The sequence below is a fragment of the Ambystoma mexicanum genome, chromosome 9, assembly GCF_040938575.1.
Source record: "Ambystoma mexicanum isolate Mex_15411 chromosome 9, UKY_AmexF1_1, whole genome shotgun sequence".
NCBI classification, from domain to species: Eukaryota; Metazoa; Chordata; class Amphibia; order Caudata; family Ambystomatidae; genus Ambystoma; species Ambystoma mexicanum.
The window spans coordinates 605,720,708-605,748,022 of NC_090931.1; the positions used below are offsets into that span (position 1 = coordinate 605,720,708).

A 27,315-nucleotide genomic window follows, 5' to 3' on the forward strand; every position below is an offset into this window, starting at 1 on the left:
ACCTTGGTCGTTTTCGTTGGATCTCTGTAGCGCCAAGTGTTTGACTTGATTTCTGGGTCCCCCACTTTTATCCAGAATGCAAGCTGAGGGTTAGCCCGGCCCTTCAGTAAGGGAGCCTGCAAAATTCAAACTTGGAGGAGGCTATCCAATAATGGGCAGTCAGCCTCCAAGAATCTGCCCAGCAACAGCCAAGCCCCTGGAGGAATGTGGATTGAGGGTAGACCATCACTCTTAACTAACTGCCAGTTTTCTCACACAGGAGAACATTTGCAGGTTTTTTTGCAAGAAGCCCACCATGGTGCATGAAGAGAGGGTCCCCCTCTCCCCCCTGGCAAGGTAGAAAGATCGCCAACAAACTTCATGCAATCTTGAACAGGATTTAAAACATGAGGACAGGCCATTTTGAGTATATGGTCCTCCCAAAGGCAGGATCATGGCTAAAAATGAAGTATGCAATTTTACACTCAGAAAAAAAGTAAAATAGAACTACTGAAACCTGCCTGTTTGAAGAATGCCTGAAAAAGTGACAATTTTTACTTGGGACAAAGAAAAGGGGGGACAGTGTCCCAACGGAACTCCATATAGGATGCTTGTGCAGCAATCAGGAAAAACACAGATTGCATAAAAGAAGGGACAACTGGCCGCCAAGGAGCGCACGGATGCAGACCTCCTCTGTGTGAGCTCCGACCTGCGACCCTAAAAAGTGCCTTGAGCCCCCACTTTTGACCCCCCCACTACACAACAACAGCTGCTCAGGGTGTGGGAACCGGACCCCAACACATCGGGCGAAAATCCGGGGAAAATCGGAGCTGTTTAACTTGGATAAAGTCTCCCGGCCCGTGCCTCCCCCTCCAGGCCTTCTGTGTGGCATCCCGACCGAGCACTACGACCTGCGAAAGCCCGGGACTGCCAGCTCTGCCCACTGCTTTCTGTGAAAGCCCGGGACTGCCAGCTCCGCCCACTGCTTTCTCGCAGAACCATCGAGCCACGCTGCCGTTCTCCACAGCGGCCGCTACCTCCCCGCTCAATCCTCGGGCCCCCGCGGAGTGTGGTGACCCTGGACAACTAAGGAGGGGTCTGCCCTCCCCACCTTGCGGCCCACACACTGGCTTCTTCACACGCGGCACGGTCCGTGGCCCGCCGAGCCCACCGGTGAGTGCCCTCCTCCCACCCAGCAAAGCACTGGCCCATCCCAGACATTGTGTCCGATCCCTTGGAGGCCTGCCCGGCCCCGACCTCGCGTGCGATTAGAGCTGCTCCACCCGAGAGGGCGGGCACGGAATTCCCCCCTCCTCTCCCACCTGCTTCAGCCCAGTAGCAACGTGGCTCCTGCACGCCTCGGTCCTTGCCCTCTCCCTCACCCGAAAGACCCCCACGAGCCTCCACATCTTCAGCATCATAAGTGGAACTCAAAGAAGCATAACTGCCCATGAATCTCCAGCTCATCCTCGCCCGTAGGTTTCCATACCAAGTTTAAAGTTATTCGCACCATGTGCGAGTTTGTTCTAACGCCAGTGGACTTATGAACATCTTCACAGCGAACTTTTGGGCATGTACAAAACGCTGCGCTCCATACCACGGAGGTCTGTAAACAAATGAGGCTCTGGCAAGCAAAGTTGGACCACGTTTCTCAGTCCCATGCCTCATCTGCAGTAGAAACGGATCCCCACCGTAAGGCGGCATTTCAATGCCTCAGATCTACCCCCTGGTGACACAAGGCCCTATACCTAATACGCATCCATCAAGCACGGGCATCTGGCACATCGCATGGCACAACGCCATCCATTTGTCCAAAGAGGTTGACCCCCACTATCTCTTGAGGAGGACCTGTCGACTCCCCCTCGGGGCTTTACATGGTGTCAACAGCCCCATTTTGCCGGCTGGGCAGACCAAGTGTGACAAACCCTAACGAAGAGAAACGCACCCGGCACCTCTGGCTACACAATTTGTGCCTCGGACACTATCTAAGCCTCCCCTATCAAACTCCTTCAACAAGTCTCCAACATCAGGACAAAACTCGCTGCCATACCAGAGCCAACACAGAGGGTTGGGCCCCCACTCGTGGGGCGTGTGCCCTCCTCTGTACGCTTCTCCCGAGACTCGCCTGGGATCCAGGCTTCCCGAGGCCCCCCTCTACGCAAACCCCACAGGGTCGACAAGTCGACCCGCAATCCCACCGGTTTCCACGGTCTGGCACTAACGTGAACGAAAGGTGACGCAGTCGGAGGGTAGAGCCCCTGGTCTCAGGGCGTGTGCCTCCTCCCACCATAATACTCACTTGCCAGGACACTCCAGATACTGCACCACAACACACTCCGTGACCGGTTTAATGGATCGGTGCAGAGGGTAGTGCCACCGTTTCAGGGGCGTGTGCCTCCTCGCACCCATACATCGTATGAGCACCAAAACTAAGCTAGCCAGATACGCCTACACCCCGACGCACCCTGATCCAGGAATTAACTGCACAATGTCGGCGGAACCCTCTGAGACGGGGGCAATGGCCACCAAGGGGGACCTAGCTGCCCTCCTGAGCGAAATCAGAAATATGGGTGCCAACTTGGGTGGCAAAATCGACAGAATGACCCAGAGGGTGGACAATATCGAGGAGAGACTTGAGGGTGTCGAGAACAACCAAGCCTCAATCGACACACTAGAAGCCCAACTGGACCTCCGAATGCGCAATATAGAGAAAAGAGAAGACGACATCCTTCTGAAGATGGACGATTTAGAAAATAGGGAAAGGGATAACAACCTGCGATTTTTTGGAATTCCGGAACGGGAGGGAGAAACAGAAGAGGACCTTAAACATACCATACATGACATCATCAGAATCCTAACCGCGGATGAGAACATTGATGAACCCGCAATAGAAAAAAATACACAGAGCTGGTGGCCCATCAGGGGGCCCGAGGTCTGTCCTGGCCAGATTTCATAGATACCAAGATAGAACTAGGATACTCGCAAAAGCCAGGTCAGGTGGCACCCTCACCCTCGGGGGAGCCCAAATAACCATCTTCCAGGACTTATCTTCGCTCACCTTGGCCCTGTGATGCCTAAGTGGCCCCCTAACCAAATGGCTCAAAGACCAAGGCACGAGATATAGGTGGGGTTATCCCTTTTCCCTCACGTTCGAACATGGAAGCAGAAAGATGGAACATTCCGCTCCGAAGAAGAGATTCGAGAATGCATCGCAGATCTCCTCGGCACCAGCCCCAAAGACTGATCACAAGATGAAACACCACAGGATGGAGCGCGATGGGGACCTCGAGGCCCAAAAAGGAAGAAAGTCAAAAAGAGCCAGAAAATACAGACGGCCTAACGATATGCCGGAAAATGCCAAATGATGCGGTACACACAAATTTCCCGATCCGGCTAGGTCTACTCAGAAGTCATAGTTCGGTTACTCTCCAACGTGCTCGAGACTGGCACACTACAGCCAACTGGTCCGGCCCAGAATGAACTTCTCTTCAGAGCCATAACGGATGATCGGCTGGTGGCCAAGGGATCCGGAAACCGCATGCATCATTATATTTGCTATTCAATGATGACAGTTGTTGTTTGTCAAGTTGTAACTTAAGTTGACTTTTTAAAGAATGGGGGGGGGGCTCAAAATGTTAATAAAATGGTATTTGTGATTGGGGTCGCGTGGTCACGACCCTCACGGGCAGTCCGATAGTAGACCGGTTGAATGCACCTGGTTCAACTCGGACGCAACCAAATTGGGATTCAGCTCCTTGCAAGGACAATGATGTGTGAAAAGTTGGGACTGAAGACAACTGGTATTATGTTCAATACCCTGAAAGGGGAAGGGAGGTGGGATGCAAAAAAACTTTGAAGTCCCATTGGGCTTGGGACAACCATCAGAATACTTCCATGGCTGCAACTCACGGCGTAGACTGAGGTGACGTGATTAACGAATTCACATGACTTACCACTCATCAGTGGTCATGACAAATCAGGTGACAGGCATGGCACACTTAGAATTGGCACGGTCAATGTTAAGAGGCTTAATTCCCCCACCAAAAGGTCGCTAGTTTCCCGAGAATGCAAGAGAGCAAACCTAGATGTACTTTTCCTACAAGAAACCTGATATAGTAAAGGAGAAGAAAGGAGGGTACTCTACGCCAAATTGGGCACAAAATATTGGGGCTCCGGCCCCCTGAAGAAAGCCAGAGTCGGTATTCTAGTCAGCAAATCAATCCGATTTGAGCTCTTGAGGTCCTGGTCAGACGTGAGTGGTAGAACGCTAGTGTTAGTTGGCAAGATACAGGACACCATCATCACACTCGCGTCCGTATATGCACCCAATACCGGACAGTCCCGGTTCCTTCAACAAGCAATCCCCAAGGTCATGAATGAGGCAGAAGGGGAAGTGATAATAGGAGCCGACCCCAACACGTGGATGGACCCGGACATGGACAGGCAACCCATCCACAACCTCTTCACAGGGCGCAGGGCACTCCCGGATTATAGATATGATGGACGCCTACAATCTTACAGATCCATGGAGATGCATGAATCCGAACCGGACAGCTTTCACCTTCTACTCCACGCCACATATTCCAGAATTGACTATGTATACATAACCTCGGCACTCGCCGCAGCAACGACCGAAGCAAGCATATCGTCTATTACATGGTTGGACCATGACAATGGAATGGTCACCATCGACCAGATGGCTCTCCCTCGGAGGAGCGCCAAATGGCGATGCAATGAGACGCTTTTCAAGGACTCAGTCTTTCGGGAGCAGTTTGAGCAGGACATCACCCAATACTTCGAGCAAAACGACATAGGTGAAACTCCCATCAACATAGTTTGGGAGGCAGGCAAAGCCACATGGAGGGGACTTATCAGGGAGAGAGCAGTGAAAAAACGAGAACGCCTACTCATAGAAAATAAACTTCAAAATGAAATTGCCCAACTCGATCTCATGGCTCAATCGGCGGACTAGTACATAAGATCAAAAAAGCAAACATCAAGAGAGAAGAACTACGCTGCAAGACTCCGCGGCCAACGCCATGAGCGATGGGACTGGTGGGAACGCCTAAAGGAGTGGAAACTCCCAATCCACTACAAACGTGTCTCCTAGTGTCTCCTAGAGCTCCTCAAGGGCGAAGATCTCTTGAAGGACTTCCTGAGCTAGCTTCCACTCATTGGAGACTGTGCTCTGCCTGCTCAGAGCGTCCGCTGTCAAGTTCTTCTCTCCGGCTAGGTGGACTGCCGATAGAGATATTCCTTCTTGGATTGCCCAAAACCAGAGCTGCATCGCCTCTTTGCACAGTGGCAGTGATCCTACGCCTCCTCTTTTGTTGAGGTAGTGCATGGCCACCGTGTTGTCTGTCATTATCAGGTCATTTCTCCCCTGTACTGATGGCAGGAAAGCTTGCAGCACTAGTCTGATCGCTCTCAGCCCCAATAGGTTGATGTGTAGTCTGGACTCCGATGGAGACCAACGACCACTGATGGTCAAGTCGTTGGCATGGGCTCCCCACCCCGTGAGTGAGGCGTCTGACTACCGTTATCTCCGGCCATGGTTGCCAAAACAGTTCTCCTTTCAAGATGTTCTCTGGATAGGCCCACCATAGAAGGTTGCGGGCTACCTTGTCCGGAATACGGAGGAGATCCGTCATTCTCCCTGAGAATTGCGATCACTGACTTCTCAGTGTCCACTGAAGAGATCTCATTCTCAGGCGAGCCTCTGGCACAAGGAAGATGCAGGATGCCATGAGGCCTAGCAACCTCAAAGGCTGGGAGACGTTGGGCATTTTGAAACTTGGTGACCATCTGTAGAATATCTTGAGCCCTCACTTCTGGTGGCGAGGTTTTTCCCAGGGAAGTGTCCAGGACCGCTCCAATGAACTGGAGTCTCTGTGATGATATCATCTGTGACTTCTTTAAATTGAGGGAGAAGCCCAGTTTGTGAAGGAAGTGGCAAACATAATCTAGCTGGGCCTGGGCCTGTTTCGAAGATAAAGCCCTGATCAGCCAATCGTCCAGGTAGGGGTAGACGTGGATCCCTTCCCTCCTTAAACTCGCCGCCACTACCGACATCAGCTTGGTGAAGACCATCGGGGCGGAGGTCAGCCCAAATGGCAGAACTCGAAATTGATAATGAGAGTCGCCAATTGCGAACCTCAGGTATTTCCTGTGTTTGAGATGGATTGGCACATGGAAATAAGCGTCCTGAAGGTCCAGAGATACCAACCAGTCCTGGAGCTGGAGGGCCTGAAGGATCTGAGAGTTACCATGTTGACTTGTCCTTCCTGAGGAACTTATTCAATTCCAGGATGGGTCTCAGTCCTCCGTCCTTCTTTGGTATGAGAAAGGAGGGGGGGGGGGGGGGGGGAGTACCAGCCCTTGTTCCTGTCCGCTACAGGTACCGCTTCTATGGCATCTTTCTCTAGCAGGTCTATAATTTCCTGCAAGAGGAGCGGATCTGGAACTTTTAGAGAGCTGTTCCCCGGTGGATGACTCTGAGGGATGTGTAGAAAGGGTAGGCAGTAACCCTGGGCAACTGTGTCCAATGCCCAAGCATCTGACGTTATAGGTTGCCATTCCGTCAGATGGTGAGTTAACCTGCCCCCTACAGGTGTATTGTGCGGAAAGGCCTCAGAGTGGTTTGGGGGCGGCTGATGCAGATGCCGAGGGCAAAGAGGCACCTGCTGCTGCTGCGGCGGCCTTAGTACCTTTGACCCGTCCACCACGGGTGGATCTCCTTTGGCCTCTTTGAGCTGGCTGTCCTCTGCCTTTCCCGAATGCGGAATAATAGCGAAAGGACTTTCCTCTTCCAGAGGTTCCTGAAGGGCGAAAAGAAGGTTGGCGGATAGCAGCTCCTAAAGATTCTGCTGCTGCTTTAGAAGTCTAACTTTTCCAGACTGTCATCAGCCTTTTTTCCGAATAGTGAAAAGCCGTCAAAGGGCATATTCAAAAGTCTGGCCTGTACATCTGGAGCAAAGCCCGACTTTCGCAACCACGCATGCCTGCGGATGGTTGTACTTGCCGCCATGGCCCTGCTGATACTGTCAGCGGAATCGATGCCAGTTTGAAGTGATTCGCACATGGCATCTTTGCCATCTTTAATAATGTTAAGGAAGGCTTCCTTTTCCTCTCCTTCGGGTATTCAATCAGCCGTTGATGAAGCACACTCCCACAGTGTTTGACTGAACCTGGCGAGCGTACAGGTGGCGTTGATGGACTTCAACGCCAGACTACAAGCAGAGAAGACTTTCTTTGCCATAGAATCGTACCTCTTGTCATCTCTATCCTGTGGGACAGTAGGGTAAGCGGTCCTACTGCTAGATGAAGTTGACGCTTGAACCACCAGGCTCTCTGGAGTCGGGTGTTTTGATAAGTATTCAGGGTCAGCAGCCGCTACCCTATACTTCCTTTGTAAGGCTGCATGGAAGGGGACCACAGGGTCCTCCTGTGGACCTCTGTCTAATATGTCTGTTAGGTCATCCTGTTGAAAAAAAGGACCAACCATAAATTCAATAATTCTCTATAGGGTGTTTCGGCATGTTCCCCTGGATCTGGCTTAACAAATTCCACTTCTGAGGAAGTGTCCAGCCCACTTGCCTCATGTAGTGACTCCTGTAGGTCCTTCAACCTGCTTTCCTCAGAGGTGAAATCCTCTGAAATAGGCAGTGTGGTCCTCTAACCTAAATGTTTCCTGGTCAGAATCTTCCCCCTCTTCATAAATTGAAGATAGTCCAGGGTACTCTGACCTCTGAAATGGTGTAAAACCCATCTCTAAGGCAGAAGGAGCCAAACTCGTCATTATTGGGCGAGAAAACGTCGATGTCGTCGACGCCGATGTGACAGGCTTCGAAGGCGCCGAGAACGGCGTCGAGAAAACTGGAAGGGGTCTCGAAAGAACTCGAGAGGATCGGGATCCTACTCGAGGACGTCGATGACGGTCTCGGCGTCGTGCCGGAGGCCTTTGGGATCACCGTTGGCTGTGGAGTATCCTTGTTCTTCTCTTTCATCGGCGTCGATGTCGGCGTAGAGTCGATCAACCGATGCGTCGAGGAACCCTTCGACAACGGCGTCAATGGCGCCGATCCATGCGTCGAAGGAATCTTCGACGACGAAGATGGTGCCTTCTTACCCGATGGCTCGTGGTTCTCTCGGGTGGAATGTTTCGCCGGGTGCTGCGACTCGCGGCATTGTGATTTTTTGGGTTTTTCACCCGGGGTATCACCCTCAGCTGTCTTCGAGGGGGTCGAGGTCGCTTTCTCGAAGACGCTTAACAATTTCTTTCTGAATTCCTCCCACTCAGCCTGAGAGCTGTGTTTTATGGGACAGGAGACCCTTTCTGGGGAAACAATAGACGAGGAAGGGGATCTTCGACGTCTCTGAGTATCTTGATCTCGACGAATGGTGGGAGCTACTTCGAGATCTAGAATGGGAATGTTTGACTGCGAGGAGACGAATGCCTCGACTCAGCCGAAGAAACCTTCAAGGAGGTTTTTACCTCTCTCGAGCTTCCCCTTGCGCTCCTTCAAGGCTTTCGCCGTCATGGACATGCAATCCTCACACTCCGAACAATGGTGCTCGGCTCCCAAGCACCACAAGCAGATCCTGTGTGGATCCGTTATCGAAATTATTTTACCGCAGTCTCGACATTTCTTGAAGTCGGATCGCGGCGTCATCGGTTCCGATGAAGATGCCATCGAGAACGAGTAGGTATTATTCGAGTAGATATAGAGTTATCCTGACTGAACTGAGCAACGAGGTTCCAAGGCCCCACGAAGCGCGGAAAAACTGAACTCCGCAACGGACGCAGGGCGTGTATTTATGTGCTTGGTGACGTCGGCGCCGATACGGTGGCCGTCGAGGGACATCGACTCGGCGGACGTCGACGCGCAGCACCCTCTACAGAAAAAATTTCCGAGGCCAGCAAGCTGGAAACGTATTATCAAAGATAAGGAATACGTCTGAGAACACAATCCCTTCGAAAGACTCCCAATGGGGAAAGCACCGGGAAACGACGGATACACAGCAGGGTTCTACAAAACCTTCTAGAATGCCCTGCTCCCGTTCATGGTCGACCTCTTCAACAACATCCTCAGCACTGGTGTGGCACCCGAATCCTTCTCTGAAGTGCTAATAACAGTGATCCCCAAAGAAGGAAAGGACCCCAAGCAATGTGCCTCCTACCGGCCAATGTCGCTCCTAAATATCGACGCCAAAATCTATACGAGGGTTCTCACCGCACGGCTAGAGTCACACATGCCCACAATAATCCACAACAACCAAGTTGACTTCATCTTCGGCAGGCAAGGCGCAGACTCCACCCGCAAGACCCTCCACCTCATACATGAGGCCAGAACTTCGCCGAACATGCCAGCACTGTTTTCGATCGATGCTGAGAAAGCGTTCGACAGAGTCAAATGGCACTTCTTGGAGGCCACGCTGAAGCAAATAGGCCTGGCACCCACTTTTCGACAAGCGATCAAGGCTGTCTATACAGCCCCAAGAGCCTCTGTAGCGGTGAACGCCCAGTACTCCTGCTGGTTTCCTCTCAGGAGGGGAACGAGACAAGGCTGCCCCCTTTCAGCAATCCTTTTTGCACTCTCCCTAGGACCCCTCGCCCGAGCCCTCCAAGCAAACACCGCCATCGAAGGAATGCAGGTGAATGGCAAAGAATATAAACTAGCCTTGTAGGCAGATAACATCTTGCTCCATGTAGTAAACCCACTGTCATCAATCCCAAGGGCAATACGCCTCATTGAGGATTATGGGACACTCTGGTTTCAAAATAAACAAATCCAAATCCACCCTCTTCCCGCTCCACGAACCGTCCCCAGAGCAACAGAACGAGCTTGAACGCCTTGGCCTGATCATCGGCGGCCCCACACTGAGATACCTGGGGATCAACCTAACAAGAGACCTAACGGCTCTACGAAGCAAACTTCCCACAATTCCCAAGTGCTCTCAAAACTGACCTCGCGAAATGGAAATCCCTCACAATCTCCTGGATGGGGCGCTTAAAACGCCATCAAGATGGTGACCCTCCCGTGCTTCCTATATTCCTTCCAGGTCCTACCCATCTCAATCCCCGACCACTTTTTCAAGCAGGTCAAGAAGGCCATACTGGAATTCCTGTGGGACGGAAAGAAACCCCGGATACCGTACGATATCCTGATACTCCCGAAGGAAATGGGGGGGAGTGGGCCTCCTGGACATAAAACGATACTACCAGGCAACCCAACTTAGAATCCTGATTCCACATCTGCGCGACAGAAAGGACCTCCAATGGGTCCAACTGGATAATGATATTTTGGTCCACGTTACTCTCGCGGAGTGGCTATGGGTCCCCAGAGCAAAGCTCACGAAACGCCTACGCGACCACCCAATAATGAGTACCATGTGGAACATCTGGAAGAAAGGGATGACTGGAATCACAACATTACCTTCCCCCCTAAGCCATCTCTGGTCCCCGGGATCCGAGAGGAAATCCTCGAACATGCCAGGTACCAAGCCGGGTTTGATGCCGGACCCTGTATGGGTAAGGGCATCCTTGTCCTTATCTCTGTGCACAGGTTCTGTATCGCCATCAGGATAGCTCCTGAATTGTCCTGCGGTAAGGGTACCGGCTGCAACGGGACTGACGGTTGGGGTGCGGGGTCCTCCACGGTCCCATCTTCCTCGTCGGCCCCCTCGTTGCTCTCCTCGTCTGCCTCATCGAGATCCTTCCCGTGGGCCCTGGATTCCTCAAACCTCTTGTCCAGGATGCTTTGGATGCTCGCCAACTCATCCTCAGGAGGTAGTATCCGTGTCCGTTAAGGCTATCGCGCTCCCTCTTTCTCCTGCTGGGGTTTCACGGGGGTCTTCTCGATAGGCAGAAACGATGATTTCCCTCCGGGGTGGCAGGGAAACTCTAGCCCCTGAAGTCGTCTCCACTGGGGAAGGTTTCGCCAGGGCTGCTACGACTACCTCGATGGAGCCGGGTGAATCAGGGCCTTCACGACCTTGGGAGTGCCTGAGGCCTTCATCTTGGGGAAAGGGTCATTGCCTCGCTCCCCCTCGGCTGAATCTGTCGGATCGACCAGGACTTCTCCCGAAGCTTATCCGGGTTCTCAGATTACCTCTTCCCCGAGCCAGAGCGTTGGCTCGTGGTTGATGGCGTCTGTGATAATGCGCCCTGCCTAGCAGCCGAGGAGCCAGACCGATCGGTGCTCCCGGTGCCCGCGGACTCGCAGTGCTTAGCCTTTTGTTGGGCCCCCGTCACCGGAGCACCCTCAATGGTCTTAGAAGACCGCTCGGACTTCTTCCTCTTCTCACCTGCTGCTGGGCTCTTCCCCTCCAGCCAGTTGTACGACGATCCTTCATCGTCCGTTTGGACATGTTCTTACAAAACGCACAGTCCTTCTCCACGTTCGATTTGTCATTGTGAAGGCAGTAGAGGCATTGAGAGTGCTCATCCTCGAAGACGTTCTGAAGCCCGCATCCAGGGCAGCTCCTGTACAGTTTGGATCCAACAGGCGTCATGCTTCCCTTGTCCTGGGCCATGTCCACGCTGGGGAAGGCGTAAAAGATCTTCTGGAATGTGAATCCATGCTAGACCCCATGCTGGAGAACCTCAAAATCAAAACTAAAGATCTGTCTAGGACAGGAGGTCAGTTGAATGAAAATCTGTCCTTGTGTCCAAAACGTTCTATCTTGACCGTACTAAAACAAAACAAAAGGTGTAAGGAAATACCTTTTTCTTGTTGGTAAAAAAGTGTCCAAAGCCAAAAATGTAATGACAACTCCAACAGAAATGTTCTCCAAGGCAAAGACCCTTGGATACAGGGGTGGTTCCGTTCCCCTGGATTCTTAAATAGAATGGTAAAAGTTCCACTTTAATCAACAGTTCCTTTGTTTCTTCACTGGAATCACAAGTTCTTGTTTAAATCACAGGTTTTGTAACAGCCTTTCCTAAGATTTATTCCATCAACTATGTAGATTGCCTGGTGTACTTCCCTGCCAGGAATCTTCTTTCAAGGTCATCCACCTGGTATACTCTCCTAACAGGTTTTCCTTATGGTTTCTTTAATCAATTACCTGGTATACTCGCTGGCCAGGATTTCTCTTATAGTTACATTCAGATTCCTTGCTATACTCTCCTGCCAGGAATCTTTACATAGTCTCAATTGCCTGATGTACTTGCCTGCTAGGACTTTTCTGAATCGATTCACAGTTCCTTGGTTACAAGAAAATGTCTTATTCCGTGAGGTACTTGGTACATTTGCCAAAAGGTAGCACTTGCTCAAACTTCTCTTGCACACTTGTGAATAGGCGCGTTATAAATGCCTTATCATATCTCATGCCCCTGTATTGGGTTGAGGTTTCTCTTGGCACTGTGTCTTGTCTGCTTATAAACATTCTTATTGGGTATTGTGATAATACTTTGTCTTGACTGTATTCAGATATTCTTCCTATGCTCTTTTCATCATCAGTAATTTCTCAAATGCATGCTGGCGTGCTTGTCGGAACGCCCCGGGGTCCTGAGCTGCTTTGGGTGGCCTGTTGTCATTCCAGCTAGGCTTCCACCTCATGGAAAAGGGGGTGGGAGGAGACTGCACTTGACCAATGGAGGCAAAACCTCTCCCAGGTAGTTGTCTCCTTCCATGTGATCCTCCTTCATATAACTTCCCCCAAGGCCAGGATCAGGTAGTGGCTGCCGTCCCCTTGCCACATGGGAGGTGGTCACCTCTGGGTAATCAGTGATTACTCCATTGGATTCAACACAGTACTCCTAACTGTGTTTATTTGAGGGCTTGGCGTGTGTCTCATTATACCACTTCACAAACCCCACTAAACCTGAAGTCTAAGCTTTACTGCTCAGATCACTAAGTTGATAAGAGTTTGATTAGACCCAAGTGTTTAAACCCTGTACACTATAACACAGTGGCCTCCCACAACCCTCCCTCAGGTCCAACTCTGAAAATACATCAGAAGAGAAGTCATCTAAACACATTTTATTATCTTTTAGATGGCTTTCTTTCAAGGTACCGTTTTTATTTGAGAATGGGGTCATATCTTATATTTTTATAAATGTGTTCAGTTATTGAAAGTTTGTTTTGTAGGTAAACCTTGTTTGAATGTACATATTGGCGAATACAAAAAATATAAACATTTATTTTGTATGTAAAATGTGCTTATATCTTTCATTGATAAAAAAAAAAGATTGCCTTTAAAGGATCTCAAATGTTGCACCGCCAAGCCAACATGAATTAAAAAATGTTTTTTTTTTTTATAAGTACCAGCTAGCATGAACCCTCTCTAAAAACTGAGGCAGGAAATGTGTGCAAATGGGGAACAAACCTGGACCAAAATTCAGGTCACTAGACCAGATTGCAACCCCTCCCTGAGGCATGCCTTTACTTTCAAGACGATAATTCCAGTAACTACCCACAATTGCCCAGACCCCATTCAAAGGGCCTAAGACGTTTGGAGGCAGTAAATAAAATATAGCCAGTAAAAATAAAGCAATTTGGATAAATGAGCCGCACTTTGTGGACTTCAATGTTAACCTGGGCCACAAACTAACATTAGTTGCTCCACCTCATCTCAATTTCATTGAGAAAGCGGCACACAATTGTTGCACCTCTGGAAGAGTACTGGAAAAAGGGACAGTTGCACAGAGCAGTTTCGAACCTTCGGCAAAGAGTCGTTTTGAAACACTTTCCCTTTTTTATTGCATTTTGTCACTACACCCGTACAAAATGTGTTAACAAGACTGACACGTAATCTTCAAACCCATAGCTCGCCTTGCAAGCATGTGGTCACCACAGTTTGCAATCCCAGTTACCTTCTTGCGCTTTCTCATATCCATCCGGGTTCATGGAGGGCATGATGTGTATGCGAGTGTTTCGGATCAAGTCTGTGACTTCGGGGTTGCTCCCAAAGTTCTTGCAGAGGTATTCAATGAGGTTGAGGAGCAGCTCCCGTCCCACCACTTCATTGCCATGCATGTTCCCGATGTATTTGAACTCTGGCTCACCTGCAAACATATAAACACATACTGAAATTCACATCGCACTCATGGTTACCATTGGCAAGAAGGTTTACACGTAACAGTTTGATGCATGTCCACAGAAATACTAAACCTTCTATACACAAGCATAAACCAGCTGTAAGCAGCACAAGGAATATGGCAAGTGTCAAACACTTCTTAGTCACAGAGGATTGCTCACAGAGGCGGCCACCTTTAAAGAAGTCAGATTTACCTTTATTTTTTTTTTTTAAACCTTTCCCTTCACCTCCGCTTTGTGAACTCCACCCTTGTAGACTAGATTGGATTCCGGGCCTGCCAGGTTTTCTGATGTTCTAGAGGAAGTTACAAACTTTTCAATTAACAATACCCACCGAACAGATTGCCTCTGTTCAATAACGTTCAAGCATCTCCAGCGGCGCGATGGGAAAGACGTGAGTCTCTCCGGCTACCGCGAACGCTAAACACATCCTGGAAAAAAAGGCTGATTCCTGTACAATATCGGACTAAAAACACCCCTGATGGGTGTCGGACATCCCCATGCATAAGAGGGGTAGTCAGCAGCTGAAACCGCAGCTGAACCATGGAGCTGGGAGCAAGAAGACCGCTGAAAGGGCGCCAACCAGCCCGCCTTCAAGATGGCCGCCCACGGCTATATTAGAACACACTGAAACCGTGAGGCAAAGCTGCATCGCGGCGGAGCTGCGCCCGCCGCCTGCCTGCTGTCGGCGTTGGGGACTGACCCCCAGCTCGCGGGCAGATTCCAGCCAGCCTGCCGACAGAACGAAAACTCAGCGCGCCTCCGTGGGCGGGCTTCGCCCTGGGTCCGGTTGACCGTGTCCTACAGTCGGCACTGGTGGAGGGTGAGCACGCACTCCCTGTGCGCGGAGCTGTGGCCGGGACTGCTGGTGAAGCAGAGTAACGAGCGGAGACGGGCGCACTGACCTGGTGACCTGCGGTGTTCTGGGGCGTGAGAGCCCACCGACAGCTGGGCCTGACAGAGGCCGGTCGGAGAGCAGCGCACACCACCCCAGGAGCGGGGCCTGGAGGCCAGCACCATGTGGCAGCCGGGGTGCCGCCTACGTGAGGGCATGTGTGCCCACCAACAGCTGGGCGTGGCGGAGGCCCAGAGGAGAGCAGCGCACACACACGCCATCCCAAGAGCGAGGCCTGGAGGACTGCACCGGGTGGTAGCCGGGACACGGCATGTGCGTGGGCGTGAGAGCCCTCCAACAGCTGGGCTTGACGACGGGGCGCAGCAGAGGCGCAGAGGAAAGCAGCACTCACACCACCCCAGGAGCACGCCTGCGCGAGGTGAAGGCGGATGCTCCTGCCAGGGGGAGACTGCAAGCGGAGTAATCCTCACTGAAACAGCTACATTGCCTGAGGTAAGGGGATGATAACCCTGCAGTGAGCCCTAGAAACAAGCGGGCGGTCCGGGGAACAGGCGGTGGTACCCGGCAGCCTAACAGCTAGACCAGCCAGGACAGCAAGGCGGGTCGCACCCTCTCACGGTGGGTGGACCTAGTGTGGTAACTACAGCCCCAAGAGCTCGGCGGTGAGGAGACAGGGTGCCCCGCGGGCCGGCCACTCAAGAGGAAGACCCAGTGGGAGCCACCCCCCCAAAAAGGCGCAGAAGCAGTGCACAAGTCCTCATTCCGCCAAACTCCCGAAAGCCGACAGCCAAGAATCGAGAACACCACCACGAGGGTGCCAGATCGGAGGAGCAAGGTACACCGGTACCGGGCCGGCCACGTGGGTCATAACCAGTCCCTAAGCAGCAGTGGACCCCAACATATCCCACTGCCAGCAGTTCGCAAAGAAGTGTGTGGACTAAACAAATCGCTAGTCAGCTGCGACAAAGGGATCTCCGCACAAGGCCCACTGCCACAAGACGCAATAAGAATCATGGGGAAGGACAGATCCAAAAGGCTCCCCATCCAAAGCAGTATGGACCAATACACCATTCCTCCGCCGCAGGCTCCTGACCTCCACTCGCTATCCTCGGAGGAAGCAGAGACAGACAATGTGATCTCCCTGAAAGATGTGATGGCTGCTATAGCGGAGTCCCGCACGTCCATGGAACAGAAAATGGACGGAATAAACATGGATGTGTCCCTCCTCAGGCACAACCTCCAAAAGTTAACAGCGCGTACCGGGGAGGCCAAACAACGCATCTCCACCACAGAAGATGGGATTCACAACATGCAACACAACAACAACTTCAGCACGTTGCATCCAAACTCAAGGTGCTCGAGGACAGAATTGAAGATGGAGAAGGTAGATCTAGATGCAATAATGTGCGCATACTCAGCATTCCCGAGAAAGCAGAAGGCCCCTGCATGGAACTGTTTCTGGAGCAGATGCTCACCCACCTGTTCGACCCAGACTCTTTTTCCATGTTATTTTCTATAGAGAGAGCACACAGAATGCCATCGGGCAGACCGGTACCAGGGGCACCCCCACGTACATTTAAAGCAAGGTTCCTAAATTTCAGGGACCGAGACGCATGATTGCAACACGCAGGTGCCAAGGGCACGATAACCTTCAACGGTTTCAAAATCGCCTTCTTCCCCGATTATACCAGGGAAGTGCAGAAAGCAAGACAATCCTTTCACCACCTTAAAAAGCAATTGCAAACAATGGGCGTGAAATACGGTCCGCTCTTTCCCGCACAGCTCAAGATCTACCACAAAGGGACTACAGTCCACTTTAACGACCCCAAAGAAGCATGGTGCTGGGCTGAACAACACATAGGAGACTGGTCGGCCTCCCGTAGCAGGAGGGGAAGGAATCACAGACCACCACCTGACCAACAGCGTGCGCCCCGACAGCCACCGGTTCAAGTCCCACCAGAAGATGTAGGGGGATGACCCCTGCCTTGGCCCCCTTCGGAGCCCCGATACTCCGCACTAAAGATGAACTGAATCATCGCCCCAGATGCACCACACCTCAACACCCAATCCAAGGCATCTCACACTTGCTAAATAAGGTCGCGGGAACGCCTCGTACCCGCACATTAGAGGGTCCCCTCTCCTGACAAATACAATCCACGCCAGGACTAGTAGTGGCAATCCCCCACTAGCTGCATTTCTCAAGGGGGAGCCACCTGAACTTCTTATTTAGCTTGTTCTATGTGAGTTGTCCGGTTGACAACTTAGTTTTTATGTTCGGGCGACCGATGCTTCTAGTTGGGAGGAGTATAGGGTGGGAGGTTATGGGTTTGTTGGGTTTAGTTATGAAAAGGACCAGTCAAGCACAAAACATATTAAAGTCAAATAAGGGGGTAACAGCTAATGAACGCACAGTAGCCCAGCGCCTGGGGTCGCCATCAGTAGCAGACACTTTCTCGTCCATAGTCAGACATGTCATCAAGTAATACTAAGGCCAGCAAAGCCAGAACGCTCAAACTTATGACTTGGAATGTCAACGAACTCAGCAATGCAATCAAACGCCGATTGGTAGGACAATACTTGAATAGGCACGCACCAGATGTAGCTTTTCTGTCTGAAACACACCTTGCGGGTATAGAATGCTCTCCATTCAAAACGTACAAACTACAGGCTCTCACTCCATGCAGGCTTCACGATGGGCTCACGGGGTGTCATGATATTGATACACAAAAACCTCCCCTTCCACTTGAACACAGTAACACAGGACACCGGAGGCAGGTATATATATGCGACAGGCACGCTCTGGGAAAACTCCATCACATTGCTCGCTATCTACGCACCACCCACTCTACTAACGCCACTACTCACCGACATCTTCCCCCAGATCACAGAAGACACCTAACATTACGATAATAGGAGGAGACCTTAATGAAGTCTTGGACACAACCCAGGACCGCTCACACTAGCACAATAGAAACCCCAGTATACCTACCAAATTTGCCACATTTACGAACGCTCTAGGCTTGTGTGATGTATGGAGAGATCTCCACCCCGACTCCAGGGAATATTGCTTTCATTCTGGGGCTCACGCCTCACTTTCCAGACTGGATTACTTCTTTCTCCCATCAACTGACTTACACAGAGCACAAGAAGCATATCTACTTCCCAGGGGCATTTCTGACCACTCCCCATTGGCGCTGACACTCAACTTCCAGACCGACCCCCCCGCCTAGCTGGCATCTGAATAATTACTATTTGGGTAACCCGGACCAGATAGCCAAGCTCCAAGAATCAACCGAAACTTATTTCGAGTTAAACACAGAGTACGCATCAGACCCTGAATCACTATGGGAGGCATACAAAGAAGTACTAAGGGGGGAGGGGGGGACTCATCTCATGGATGATCGCACATAGGAAACAGCATCTACTTAAGGTACACGAAGCGGAACAGGTACAACTGGCAGAGGAAACGCACATCACCCAAGACACACCCGAGACAAATCGAGCCTTACCCAAAGCACAGAAGCTGCTCCAAAACACAGCACTAGACAATGCCAGGCACACACACACTGCAATGCGGCCACGGGTATATGAAACGGGCGATAAAGCTGGTAAAATGCTAGCGTGGCTGGAATGTAAGGAGCAGGGACGCAGCCATGTTCGTCAGCTACAGGACATGGAGCACAGGTCCACTAATGTCAGATCAAGACATAACGCAAGGTTTCGCTGATTATTACGCTGAGCTCTATAAGACACCCACCACCCACATAAACACGTCAATTATAGATAAAATCAATTTCCCCACTTTAAACAAAACACAACAAGAATTGCTGGAGAGGGATATAACGGAAGATGAGGTGTCATGTGCTATGTCTGCCCTCCAGACCGGCAAGTCCCCAGGCCCAAATGGCTTCCCGATCGAACTGTGGCAAAAGGTGGGAACTAACGTAATCGCCCCACACCTACTGCGAATGTACCAACATGCAAGAGAACGGGGCATCCTATCTCCAGACCAGAGAGAAGCTACAATAATAGTATTACCCAAACCGGACAAACCCCCTGACAACTGCAGTTCTTATAGGCTAATTTCACTTATCAACAGCAAAACCAAAATTCGTGCTAAGATACTGGCAGACCGATTGCAACAGGTGATTCCCTCCCTGATCCATCCGGACCAATGCGGCTTCATGCCCCAGAGATCGACGCGCATGAACCTCCACAGACTGCATGCAGCACTGGAAAAAGCCGACCGCATACTAGGACCGCTGGCTTTGCTGGCTATCGATTTCGAAAAAAGGCTTTCGATTCGGTAAGATGGGAGGCCATCTGGGACATAATGGGGCACATGGGATCTGGCACGAACTTTATGAACTGGGTGCAATTACTGTATAGTTGCCCGATGGCCAGGACCACGGTTAATGGCTGGCAATCGGACCCTTTCAGTCTGGGCAGAGGCACTAGGCAGGGCTGTCCCCTGTCAGCCATGATCTTCGCAATCGAACCCCTGGCTATCCTCCTACGAGGCACACCACTCTGGGAGGGCTTCCGTTGGTCGGAGACATGGGAGGACAGAGTCTCACTTTATGCGAATGACCTTATCTACTTGAAAGACCCACGCAACTCCTGCCACAGAGTTACACAAATGCTGAAGAGATACGGCGCCTTCAGTGGCCTACGCATGAACTGGGCGAAATCCATCCTATTCCCCATAGGTAGCATGGCCGACACATGTCCCGTGGACTGCCCCTACCAAATCGTGACAGAACAGTTCAAATACCTGGGGGTAAACATCACGAAGTGTCTTAAAGATTACACAGTACTGAACCTCCACCCAGCTGTGACGAGATTTGCAGAGGACACTGGCCATTGAATCTCCCTGCCACTAACACTGATGGGCAGCGCTGCCCTATTCAAAATGATCGCACTTCCCATGTTTCGGTATATCCTGCAAAATGCACCGCTGCACATCCCACATCATGAATTCCTTAAAATAGACCGCATCCTTCGTAAGCTGCTGTGGAGCGGAGGTCACCCGCGGATTGCTCTCTCTACTCTTCAAAGGTCCGTCTATTGCCTAGATTGCAGACTTATTACTGGGCCAGCCAGATGGCGGTGGTGAATGACATGCTCCACGGGGACAGGAACCTGCCGCACATCAAAAGAATCAACACTCACAGCGCAATGTCACCCCTTGAACTTCTGTATCATGGCCGGTGCCGCACACCAGCTCTCAACATGGAAACCCATATCACACGGATTTGGGCCAAAGCACATTGCTACATAGAATGGGATGCGAAACTGACTAGCCCAACCTCTGTGGAACAATAGTCTTCTCCCCGAAACACAGAAGCTGCCTAAATGGCCCGCATGGGCCCAGAGTGGTATCACCAGATTTGGAGACGTAATAAGGGAAGGGACACTGGCCCCGTTTGAAACACTGCACTCTGAATTCGCCCTTCCACACTCTGAGGAGTACCATTATACTCAACTGAAAAATGCGCTGAAAGCCCACTGGCAAATCATCAGCGATATGCCAGAGTGCACCCCGCTGGAGCGCAACATTGTCCAGGACCAAATAAAATGAAGTCACTTCAACTATGTACAATGTGATCACATCCTTTGCCACGCCTGAACTGATCAGCCTGAAAGCCAGATGGGAGCACGACGTAGGCCCACTACAACCAGAGGACTGGACAGAGGCTCTGATGTACCCCCGGGAAGTGCCCATCTCATTGAGGCTCCGATTGGTCCAACTCAAGATCCTGCACCGCATCTACTACCCTAGAGTGGCACTCTTACGATGGGGCAGAACCTCGGACGCACAAGGCCTGCGATGTAAACGGGAGGAAGGAACTTTCTTCCACATCATATGGGAATGCGACAAAATACAGCAACTATGGAGGAAATGCTGTGATAAACTTTCCAGAGTCTTGGGCAAGCCAATACAAAGGGGACCAAAACAGCTCCTGTTCGGGATTTCCGACGAAAGTGTCTGACCCGCTATGAGAAACTGCTCTGGAAGACCGCAACAGCAGTTCTCAGAAGGAACATTGAGCAGCTATGGGGATCAGAGAGAACACCCTGCTACGACCAATGGGTCACAGGCGTGCACATTTGTGTAATAACAGAACGCAGGGTGTACGCTGCGAGGGGATACCCGCAAAAAGCAAGTAAAATATGGCACAGATGGGAAGAGGATAGCTAAGCTCCTGACGAGATGACACAAGCAAGATGTAGTAATTGGGCGAGGCGATGCCGGGTTAGCGAGCCCGGTACGCACAAACTGTTTCATGTGCTCCCTCATCGTAAACTTGATGGTCCCAAGGGCTAAGGCCCTATATCCCTTTTTCCCCTTACCTTTTCCCCGTTGTTGTCTTATCCTCCTTTTTTCTTTCCCTTCCCTGCAATGTATAGTTATTAGTAATGCTTATTCATGCTTGAAAACCAAATAAATGTTTTGATTAAAAAAAAATAACATTCAAGCAAAAGAGGAAGGTAACAGAATCAGATACATTAGAGACCACCAAGTAATTAGAAAGCATCAGTGACTGCCTGATCCTGGGACACACTGATACTTCTTCAGTATGGCAACGCCAAAGCAACCCAAATATAGTAACTGACTGTACCTGGCATGCTCGCTGTCCTAAGTCATCAAAAAGGCTTATACAAGATCATACCTTTTCAAAAACTTTGGTGGTTAAGTCCTTTGCTCTTAAATCGCACACCACAGAACAAGAAACAAAATATAAACTCCACCAGCAATGCACATGGAAACCAGCATTGCAATTTCGAAAAACCCTTCTTGCCGGCATTCATCTGAAAGTTCTGTTGTGTCCTACATTGAAGCTCTATGTGCTCCAACAGAAAGAGCAAGTGGATGGCATGGCAGAATTTGCATGAGACTATAGAAGACTTGTGGTAAGGCAGATGCAGTTCACTCTTGATCTGCATATGGCAACTTTGGTCCTAGTTTTCAAGTAGTTAAATGGAGGCGCCTTCTATTGGATTCATCGCATTGCAGTGGATGTGGCTGACCAATGTCACTGCCCTATTGCTTCTGGGACAGGTCGTCAACGACTACACCCTCACACAAAGAAGAATGCATCAACAGTAATGGGAATGGAGAGCTGTGGGGGGGGGGGGGGGGGGGGAGTCTTTCTACATGGCAAATACTTAAAACGTTCTGCTTGCATCAAGCGAACGGCCAGAAGAGGCCCAAACAGAATGTATTCATTGGGAAATCTAACACTAGAGCAATTCTTTCATTTATGAAGGGCCACTAAAACTGGGCAACATTATCTCCCCCCGCAGAAACCAGAAATCTTCATCTGTTGATGGAATGTTTCCTTTGCATCAAAAACAATTTGTCATGCAAGGAAGATGTGAAGAAATAGGGTCACATGAATAATATATGACGTTGAAACACATGTCTATTGTGCACACTATGGGTTTGAATGCTTTTAAATGCCTGCAGAACAGGTGAATAACTAATGCAGGGGGGGATGGGGGGGTGGGTTTGGGGAGTCTGGGGATGATTTACCAAAATCACAACATATCAGGGACCCGGGGAGATAGTCGCACCTGATTCACTCACAAACAGCAAAATCGTACAGTCTACCGCATCTACAATCTAAAAGTGACCACACACCAAACCCATGCAAATAATTTGCTATCTTAGATACAAATCAAATGCAGCAGACTGGCTAGCTCATTAACCCTACCAAAACCATGCCTAATCATACAAGACTCACCAGAAGCCAAAGGTCAGCGTCCCAAACCTACAGATCAGCCACATGCCAAGAGACAACTTTGACCATCTATATCAAATGTTCTGAACTTTGGAGGTTCCATCTGTCTGGAACTCGACCCTCAAGTCCCAGAACACCCTGTGGCACTTGTTTTGGTCAAACGCTAAAATGCCACTTCCTTCCGAAATGCTGGGAGCATCACTGATCTGTGCCCAAACCTAACAGTTATAGTCGAGATCTGAAGAAAATTTTCTAAAAAAAAAAAAAAAAAAAACACAATACTTTGATGTGGTCCCTAGCAAGGTTTGGCAGAAAAAGGCTGCAGCAGGAAGACATCTTAATCAAGCGACAACTGTACAGAGGGTAAAGGTCAAAGTCATATCAAATGGTTCATTAAACAAACGAAGAAAAAGCATCTCATGTGCGGGAAACGTAAGAAACTAATAATGAAAGGGGTAGGCTGCATTGAAAAAGTGCAGGATCCACTACAGACAACCCTAAAGTGACATATTATGCACCTTCACCTCAAACCTAAAAAATCCTGGGCACCCAAGTAGAGCCAAATCGACCTAATGACATACAGTCAAACTAGCCCTACATCACAACCGAATCCATATACCACAAACCAAATGAACAACAAGAGCTAACCAAACCTCAACATTGGCTATAAAAGATAAGCCTACTAGCCACAACAACATTCATATATTTCTGTCATCTACAGTTAAATCACCACCAGAGCAGAGACATCACAATCAGCCACCATGGGCTTCGAAATGTAGAATAATGCAGAGCTAGCCATGGTTACAGGAGAAAGACCTCTTTTGGTTATTTAATTAATAAAGGCAAAGATAACTTCCATATTTTCATAGCAAACGTTCTACAGAATGATGTACTTCTGAAGTCTTGGCACATTGAGAACATGTCAATCTAGAGTACATCTATACTCATATTCATTGCATTTCAAACAAGATGGGCAGTGGCGATTTCAATTGCAGACACCCTCATTTGGAATTTTGTAGCCTATAAATATATTGCCAGTAAATAAATATTTTCAAGATCTCATCTATAACTTTAATCCCAATTCATTCCCCTAGACTGTTAACATTTATTATATTTACAGTATTAACTCCACAAGACCCTCACTTGAGAAAGTTCTAGGTTTTCTGCAGATTCAGACACAGAAGCCCCCACTTCGTTATTACAAGACGAGGTGCCACTGACTTACATGCTCAATTATACTTGGAGGTGCTCATGTGCCAAAAGGGGTTACCTGGTTCATGGATGCTTGGGTTGTCCGATATCTCCATTACATAAAGCTCCCTGGACTCCACAGATTTGCCCACCGAGTAGAGACGTGTGATGTTTGGGTAGTCGTTTGCGTACCTCCTCAGGAAAATCTCCATGTCCGAAAAATGGTGGTGCCTGAAATCCTGAGGCTGAATAGGCTGTTGATGGGAGGAGGGAGAATGTGCCTTCACTGTAACTGGTACATCACTGGCAGCAACAGGCTCAGTCACATCCAGTGGGTTATCCGAAACTGGCTCCAACACAGTAGGCTGGAGTGGAAAGTCCAGCTTGGCAGCTGGTCCTTCTTGGATCTCAACATTCACTGTCATTGGTGTGTACCTACAACAACAAAAAGAAGGAAATCACATAGAAGTGCAACAGGAACTAGCACATTCAATTCTAAATGGAAAGTGGACCAAGTGCCACTAGTTGCATTACAGAGAAAGGCATTGCTAGTTCACAGTCATGTACAAAGGTGTATCATACATCTTGCACTGGAAATGTCAATCTTGAAAGGACACTATCTTTCTTATCTAAATAAGTGGATGCTCCGAATTGGTTGATCTTTATGTCACAGAGGATCATTGCATTGAACAATAGCGTGCAGAGGTGTCTATTATCTCCGACTAAAACCTGTAGCATAAAGGTGTCCTATCGTCCACCGCTAAGGAATGCAAAGTTTGAGATAGACGTCCATTTGAGAAGTGTTTTCAGCTCTGCTGATTGCAGTTAGGTGTATTACAGAGGTTGGAACCTGTGCCCTGAAGAAGGGCGGCATTAGTCGCAGTGATTTTGACAGTATTGTTTAAAGGAATTCTTTTGACCCTTGTGTTTTCAAAGGGCAGTGATAAAGTCTCATGTAAAAAAAGAATTGCATACCAAGTCAATATACTTTACACTGGAGGTTGGAAACGAGGGCCATCAAGTGTGCACTTTTTCATAACCTTGGTTTGACATAATGCCATCTGGTGAGGGTTGGCCAGCTTCAACGTTTTTCATTTTTAGTCATAAAATGATGCAGGCAATTGTTCTTCTGAAAGGGAGGCCTGCTAATCAGACCTTCATTTCATAGTGTTCCATACCAAAAACAGTTCACCCATATACTTTAGATGAGACCATCTCCTGAGATCCCCAGTGCCTGCTCTGCAGTGACATCAGGGCAGGTTCAAAGGTCACATGCATTTCTGAACTGCTGCAGGAACATCAAGTTCCAACAGGCAGGGGTGGGTTTGTAATCCTCTAAACCTCTGGCTAAAAACATAACTGTTTATCAGCATCCTGGTGGCACGTTAGCATGTAAATATAATGCTGGTTATGATATGCTGGCTACTGGGATTATACAATTATATTACTAAAATCATTGGATGTCATTGTTGTCCGCTTGGTGAGGTGACCCTTTCATGACAGGGCTGGTTGTTTATTAGCTGTCTGGCCTGGCTGCGCCCATAACCACCATGTGGAACCCGACCCCAGGCAGCTTCTTTGTTACCCCGGAGGAAAGTCACAAAGGCTCTTCTCCGAGAGATCCCCTGGGACCCTGCAGATTACTGGAGTCTCTTTGAAGTAGGCAGACAGAGGGGGTGGGGTAAGGGGGGGGGGGGAGAGTTGGAGCAGCCCAGAGGAGAGGTTTAGTTCAGAGAGGGGGGTTCTACCATCTTGGATTTTGTTGTGGCTCCTCAGACTTCCTGCCCCACTTCCCAAAGACAATGCACACTGTTGGGGATACAGTCTATTTCAAAGTCCTCTGCTACAGAAGTTAAGGCAGAAGCTCCAAGGGAGAAGAAAGGTCTTCTCCCTACCATCCCAAGGGCACATTTGGGGTGCAAATGGTGTATAGACGAGGCCTGGGGCAACTGGTGTGTAGACCAGGCCCTACTGCAACTGAGGCGTTGGTACCCAGGATCCTGCCACTGGAGGTGACAGAACCCCTGCAACTGACCTCTACAAACCTTACTAGTTGGGAGGGTTGAACAAAGGACTCACCTTGCACTCGATCCCTGGACTGGGGCTCTCAGACACCAAAGACCCAATGAATCAACATGTGGCTCTGCAAACCACCTCAATGCCAGCTTGGGTGCCTTCTATGCCATCCACAATTCCCCCAAGGGAATCCTCAAGTACCCCAGCGCAACTCAGGTTCGCTCTATGCCGAAGCTTGGGCTCCTACCCACTCCGACACCCTTTCTAGTCTTGTAGCATCCCCAGCTTGACACAACTTGCCTCGTTACCAGATTCTTCAATATCCAAGCCATTACAGTATTCACCACAGTTGCTGAGCCAGCTGAGCCTGCCTTCCGCCAACCAGTCTCTGTTTCTGTGCACCGGGTCTTCCAGCGAATCTGACCAGATTTCTGCTATCACCGGCATATGTGAGCTCCAAGCAGTCACTGCTGCAGAACAGTACTGCATCATAAGGGATTTGAAGAGGCCAGTTGCAACAAGTGACTTGTAAGCCTCCCTTTACCTTTTGCAAGACCTATCCCTAAACCTGTATGCTGCAAATAGTGCCTGAGCAGCCCTATCTACAGAAGCAGATTGCCTCTTTGTTTTGAAGTCTGATTTTTTATTTTATTTTACATGGGTGGTCAGTAGTATTATTTGTGTGCATTTGTTTTAGTTTAATGAAAGATCCTATTTTTATTTTTATAGAACCCTGGTTGGACCTTTTCTTGCTTTTGTACCAACGTACTATTGGTTGTGTCGCACCTGTTCAAGCACACACCCCTCCTTAAGAGTACAACCTGCCGTCGGCTCACATTACAAAAAGAGATAAAGGAGGTGTCCCTGCATCACCCTAGGACTGGGATCACTGTGGGGGTCAGTAGGTGCTTTCGCCATTACTCATGCATGTATTCCTGCAGAGCAGTAGCCATTTCGTCACAAAATGGTATAACATTGGGTTCAATGAAAATGGAATAAACCACTAGCAAACAAATAATGAAAGTTGCTAGTGATGTATCCATGTTGGTGCATTGGTGAAAAACATTCTTTAAGGGGTACTTAAATACAAATGCTAAGATCTCAGTTCACTGCAGACTGTCTGAAGGGTTTCGTTCAACTATCGAATATGAAGACAATAACTTGTTTGAAGATGCACAAAAGCTCCCCGTTCATGCAACTGTGGGTCAAATGTTACAATACTAACCTGACAGACTTAACTAATGCTGCATTCCGAAAGTCACTAGGGCAGGAAAGGTGCCAGTCAGTTTCAGTCAAGCAAAGAAGGAGATACTCCATTCAAAGGACCAAATAATCAGAACACTCCCAATCAGGGGACATGCTCATCAGTCGTATAAAAAATGTGTTTCCAATAAATGGGAGTAAGATGGGTACAAAATAAATGTAATTGGTGCAGTTACATGGAGAATCTGCGTTGCAAATGCATTGGACAGTCTAAAATCCCCAA

The 27,315-nt window shown here is 49.5% G+C and overlaps 1 protein-coding gene across 1 annotated transcript in view; it reads right to left on the minus strand.

Moving 5' to 3' along the window:
• CPD (carboxypeptidase D) overlaps positions 1-27,315 on the minus strand; it is a 750,705-nt gene that overhangs the window by 483,758 nt on the left and 239,632 nt on the right. The window contains exons 5-6 of the mRNA XM_069615245.1: positions 23,893-24,248; positions 13,799-13,990 (exon numbers count right to left, since the gene is read on the minus strand). Of these exons, the coding sequence (XP_069471346.1) occupies positions 13,799-13,990; positions 23,893-24,248 (548 nt within the window). The remainder of the gene's footprint in view (positions 1-13,798; positions 13,991-23,892; positions 24,249-27,315) is intronic.